This window comes from Sinocyclocheilus anshuiensis, unplaced genomic scaffold (genome assembly GCF_001515605.1).
Source record: "Sinocyclocheilus anshuiensis isolate Anshui unplaced genomic scaffold, SAMN03320099.WGS_v1.1 scaffold329, whole genome shotgun sequence".
Taxonomy (NCBI): Eukaryota; Metazoa; Chordata; class Actinopteri; order Cypriniformes; family Cyprinidae; genus Sinocyclocheilus; species Sinocyclocheilus anshuiensis.
The window spans coordinates 483,609-489,144 of NW_015540881.1; the positions used below are offsets into that span (position 1 = coordinate 483,609).

Consider the following 5,536-nt stretch of genomic DNA (forward strand, 5'->3'; position numbering starts at 1 on the left):
CTGCTGGAATATTAATGGCAGGAGAGGCCCAGATGCTCTTTTTATTGTGAATATGAGCCCTTGAAATAGGACCACGACCTGGTTATTAACACGTGCTGTGCTGAAGGTCCTAAGCATTCCCTGAAGGGATTGTGCATTCATCGACTCAAACACATCTGTCTTTTTGTTTGCTACATAATTTGATGTGAACAAAATAAAAGCAAATCTAACTCAGTCACCTTGAGAGAAGAATATACTGTAAGTGGGATCTGTGAGTGGAAAATGAAACAAGATTTCCTTTATTTATTCAATCAACATCGATTGCATCACATATGCACAAATTAATTGTCTCTGTACTGTATATGCAAGATCCAGAGCAGAAACTATAAGTGTTTACTAATTTAGCGACTCCTCCATACTCAAGACAGCATCCCGAACACAATAAACCACTCGGACATGATCACTTTGCATGTTTTGGCAGCAGAACTAGATTTCACTAGAGATTTGCAGGACAACATTGCAGGTGAACATAGTAAGCTTGTATATACAGGTGCATCTCAATAAATTAGAATGTCATGGAAAAGTTCATTTATTTCAGTAATTCAACTCAAACTACTTACACAAAAAGTTACAGTAGTGTGTTTTACAAGAAAATACTATTTACGTTCTACTTCAAAATTTCATGTTTAATTAATTGTATTAGTTGCCATTCTTTGTAATTGTTTGTAGAATTCACTAGCAATTTCTGAGAACAAATGTTTCTAATTGCTAATTGTACTTATATGGCATTCTTAGAAATATTGAAAACATACTGAACCATATTCCCATGCTTTAAATATAGTTAAAAAAAAACTTCACCTTTGAAAATCCAGTTGATAACAGTTAATACGACTAGATGTTTAATTGTAAATGTCATAAAAGTTTAGTATAAGCCATGGAAATGCCTCTGATGAATATCATTATGTAAAATATTTAAGGCGTTGTCAGAGCAGATGATGGCAGTTGGTATCTGAGGAGAGTCAGAATGTGCTCTTAACAAACACCTGCTGTCTAGAGCAATAATACTATGTAATGTGCACCATCTTATTGTGAAAATATCAGCTCTATGTACCTGTGAAGACTAATTACCAGTGTAGATGTACTTAAAGTCCATCAAACAGGTCTGCTTATCATATGAATCATGACTTTATGCATATAGAATTCTTCTGTGCATCTTAAATTTATCAGAACCAGTTTCTTTATATGCAAAATACTGAATAACTGTCACGTAGAAGAAGGCCATTGTACCGTCATGTCTTCCGTTCTGTGGGCTACAAAACAGAAAGTGTCCAGGCTCTTTCTGGTTGTTAATAATGCAGGAGGTTGTGTGAGTAAATGGGGCAGACGGTAGATCCTATGTGGACCCTGTGGAAATGGAAGCAGCAGAGCAGAGGATGAATAATAAACACAGGTGACGTTTGAATGCAGAAAGTCAAGGATGAGAGACGGAGACTTTCAATGGTTCAGCTCAATGCTCATGAAGATGTTAACATTTGTAATTAATTTAATTTTGTGTGGTAGCTGCGGGGTATACTTCAGGAAGCTGAGGTTACTCAGGTTCTCCGGCTGGCTTTTCATCTAAATGATAGAGTATGGAGTATAAGTGCTACAGTAATTTTGCAAAAAAAAAAAAAAATATATATATATATATATAAAAACAAACATGAATTCTGGAGATGGCAGTGTTAATTCCTTTATTGTGTACTAATTACAAAACAAACAAACAAACATGAATTCTGGAGATGGCAGTGTTTAATTCCCTTATTGTGCACTATTAATTACAAAACAAACAAATAAACAAACATGAATTCTGGAGATGGCAGTGTTTAATTCCTGTATTGTGCGCTATTAATTACAAAACAAACAAACATGCATTTTGGAAATGATAGTGATTTATTTCCTTATTGTACATTACTAATTATAAAACAATCAAACAAACATGAATTCTGGAGATGGCTAATTCCATTATTGTGCACTATTAATTACAAAACAAACAAACAAATAAACATGCATTTTGTAAATGATAGTGATTTATTTCCCTATTGTACATTACTAATTATAAAACAATCAAACAAACACGAATTCTGGAGATGGTAGTGGTAATTCCTTTATTGTGCACTATTAATTACAAAACAAACAAACAAACAAACAAACATGAATTCTGGAGATGGTAGTGTTTAATTCCTTTATTGTTCACTATTAATTACAAAACAAACAAACATGCATTTTGGAAATGATAGTGATTTTTGTCAACCCTATAGTGCACCACTAATTATAAAACAAACAAACAAACAAACATGAATTCTGGAAATGATAGTGATTCATTCCCCTATTGTATATCACTATTTATAAAACAAACAAACTTTTTCTTTGAATTTTTGAGATGGTGGTGTTTAATTCTGTTATTTTGCACCTCTAATTACAAACAAACAAACAAACTCGAATTTTGAAGACGGTAGTTTAATTCCTTGATCGCCAGAAGTGTTCTTCAGATATATTTGCTAGTTAAATAACAGTAAAAGATACATACAGTACATACATTAGACTCAATTGTTTCAGGAGTCTATGTTTTTTCCACATTGTTTTCATTTAGCAAAAAGTGAACAGTCTTGTTTTACACAACACAGTTAGTGTGATGAGGCCCCATATGCCCACAGTCAGCCATGATGCGGCCCTAGGGATCTTCTGTGGTCTCCCCAGGCACAACACTACTGTGGACATGAATTTCTCCTAATGTGATGTTAACTGCCCTATATAGCGCTCATAAAGGGTAGCATTGAAAAATTGCACAAAAAGTGCATGTCCAGTAAATTGCATTTCCATTTTAATATACAGTCGGAAGAATGAAACACTGCCATGGGTTGGTAATCTGCAAAAATGTCCTGAAATGTACTAGTACTAAAAATGGCATTTGCCTCTTTATTGTAGGAATGCACTTTACATTCCACGGCCATCTGCTCAACGGATCCTGACACTAGATGGCGATGTATCAAACGCAACTCAACGCAACACGAGAAGAACTACACTGAAATCAACATGGCGTCGTGCAGCAGGGCTCAAGTGATCTCTCTCTACAGGATGCTTATGAAAGAGAGTAAAAAATTCCCCTCATATAATTACAGGTACGCTTTTTATTATTCACTGTGAAAAAATATTCTGTATAAATTATAATTATATATATTCGTGAATGTTGTCTTTGTCTAGTTGTCACTGTATTATTAAACTAGTAATTTTAAACGATAATTTATATATGTATATATGTAAACGACGCATGCCTTTTTAATTCGTTTTATATTTAAACTATTATGTCCCATCTACTGGTTATTTACTATAAAAATACTGTTTGTTTTCAGAACATACGCACTTCGCAGAGTGAAAGATGGCTTCAGGGAGAACCTTCATGTTGACAACCCCAAAACACTGGATATGCTCATAAATCAAGCTAGAGAGAATCTGGCGGCCATCAAGAGACAGGCAAGCAATGCCAGCTTTGTTTAATATTCCAGTATGATTTTTATGGCCAACGAACTTGAATGGCCTGATCCAAATAGGAGAATGTAATAATATTTAGAGTTGCGAATAATTAAAATAACATTTAATGTCCTATATCTAAGTATCTCTTATCCTTGTCTCACAGGTTTCCATTGGCCATCTGTATTCTGCCCAGAAGACCATTGTTGAAAAAGAGCCTCATTTATAAGTGTCTTCAGAATCAAAATGTCTGGTTTGTTAATGACAAATCTGTTTATCCTGGGAGCTGCAACACTAGTCGACCATGTTTGTAAAAATGGTATATTAGAGTGTACTGTAAATGTATGTTTATGTTATACTTTTTAGCCAATAAATAAGATACATATAATGAATGGCTAGAATATGAGAATCAATGTAAATAGAAAAAAAATTACACAAATAGATTACCTACATTTGAGCAACAACACTTAAGTTCATTTTGCAGATCTTTAAGACATATGGCAAGACTAAACATGTTACCTACAATATGGTAGTATGACTTAATTAAAATGTGTTCAAACGATTAAGACAAATGATCATGCAACTAAAAGTCAAGTTCACTTTATTGAACTAAATTTCAGATCGTTGCATCAATTAAATCCTTGTATTGTCAAGTATAGTGAGTCTGAATCCTCAAAGTGTAGTTCTGTCCGTCATTATTGTCCCAGTATTTTCCGTGATCAGTTTGACAATACACTGCGAAATGCACTGATGAATCTTTGTCAAAACAGAATGGCGTGTGCAAAACGAAGTCAAACTTTTCCCACTCTAGCCCCTTTTCTTCATTCTTCAGTCTCAATGCAGCTTGTATATCCGAAAATGTCAGCCAGTTGTTTAAAGTGTACCTGACCCCAGCTTCTCTTGCGTTGCTCTGCATCACTCTTATCACACCCTTCACTTCAGAAGCGGTTATTGTGACACTCTCCAATGCGACTCCCAGACGGCGTGACTTCATATCAAACTCCAGCGAACTAACAGGCATTTCAAAGGCTGGTGCTAAACGTGCTGAATTCAGATGCTGAAGCTGCTGGTTTGGAGGATGATTCTGGAGTCCAGATGTTTCATTTGCAACATCAGAGATGTCAAAGTGTCTGACGTTTGCCAGATTCAACCCCATCATGTCTGCAAACTGGACTCTCTTTCCACGGACTGGATGTTCCTTGTGTGAGGAAGATTCATGCTGGTATAGGTCTACAGGCAGAGATTTGGCTCTTTGCCTGTCAGTTTTTGGTGAATAAGGTGATGATTCTGGTTCAGACAGACACTCGGTCTTGTCTGAAGTTTGAGTTTCCTCTGACTGCTCCTTGTCCATGAGTATTCATCATATCGACCACTTCAGATGTAATTGAGGAGCGGAAGGTCTTTTAAATATAAGAGCTGGACCTGCAGTCTTTGCGTAAGAAAGATGCTTGACAAATACTACGTGCACATGAGTTGCGTCACAGCAACGTCACTTGTCTTTGCAAACAAATTAGTGATGTCTAATCAGCAAAAAAAAAAAAAGACTTTTAAAAGCCAGAAACCAGCCTAGGGCTTTGAGGACATAATCATAGTTATTTAATATATTTATCAATAAATAAAAAACAAAGATTTTACATTGTGCAATATTTAATTTATTTAAGCTATTTATTTTGACAAGTGACAAGATTTTTCTTCTGTAATTAATGTCATTTAATTCATATTTATTTAGAGTAGCCCAAAAAAATTGATAATTTGTTCCCTAGTTATACTAAAGCAAACTTTATTATGTAATAATAAAGAATCGTAAAGAACATCCAATCTTTAAAGTCACATTTGGTCTTCCACTGTATGTTGTCTGGTCTGTCAATCATTGTCTAGTGCAGAAACAGTATGACGTACTGCAGAGTGCTTGTGCGCACATGACAGTGAGCACATTTTTCTGCACGTGGATCTGTTTACACCCTTTATGACAACAGAGTGCAGTCGGTTTAATAATTAATTATATTAGATTATTATTATGTTGAAGTTGTTTTCTCCTCCAGAATTT

At 35.0% G+C, this 5,536-nt stretch overlaps 2 protein-coding genes across 2 annotated transcripts; one reads left to right on the forward strand and one right to left on the reverse strand.

Moving 5' to 3' along the window:
- The first annotated feature begins 2,964 nt into the window (after positions 1–2,964).
- LOC107688446 (LYR motif-containing protein 4) lies at positions 2,965–3,804 on the forward strand. The gene is made up of 3 exons (XM_016486113.1): positions 2,965–3,140; positions 3,372–3,492; positions 3,656–3,804. The coding sequence occupies exons 1-3, from the start codon at positions 3,055–3,057 to the stop codon at positions 3,716–3,718; spliced, it is 270 nt and encodes an 89-aa protein (XP_016341599.1). The 5' UTR covers positions 2,965–3,054; the 3' UTR covers positions 3,719–3,804.
- A 334-nt stretch (positions 3,805–4,138) lies between these two features.
- On the reverse strand, positions 4,139–4,840 carry LOC107688520 (protein phosphatase 1 regulatory subunit 3G-like). The gene has a single exon (XM_016486212.1). The coding sequence runs from the start codon at positions 4,838–4,840 to the stop codon at positions 4,139–4,141; it is 702 nt and encodes a 233-aa protein (XP_016341698.1).
- Positions 4,841–5,536: the final 696 nt, after the last annotated feature.

Bases quoted from the DNA above. Each gene is read 5' to 3' on its own strand.
- LOC107688520 (XM_016486212.1), bottom strand. From the start codon at position 4,840: ATGGACAAGGAGCAGTCAGAGGAAACTCAAACTTCAGACAAGACCGAG.
- LOC107688446 (XM_016486113.1), top strand. From the start codon at position 3,055: ATGGCGTCGTGCAGCAGGGCTCAAGTGATCTCTCTCTACAGGATGCTT. The intron at 3,141-3,371 runs GTACGCTTTTTA...GTTTGTTTTCAG, and splicing joins TTCCCCTCATATAATTACAG to AACATACGCACTTCGCAGAG. The intron at 3,493-3,655 runs GCAAGCAATGCC...CTTGTCTCACAG, and splicing joins TGGCGGCCATCAAGAGACAG to GTTTCCATTGGCCATCTGTA.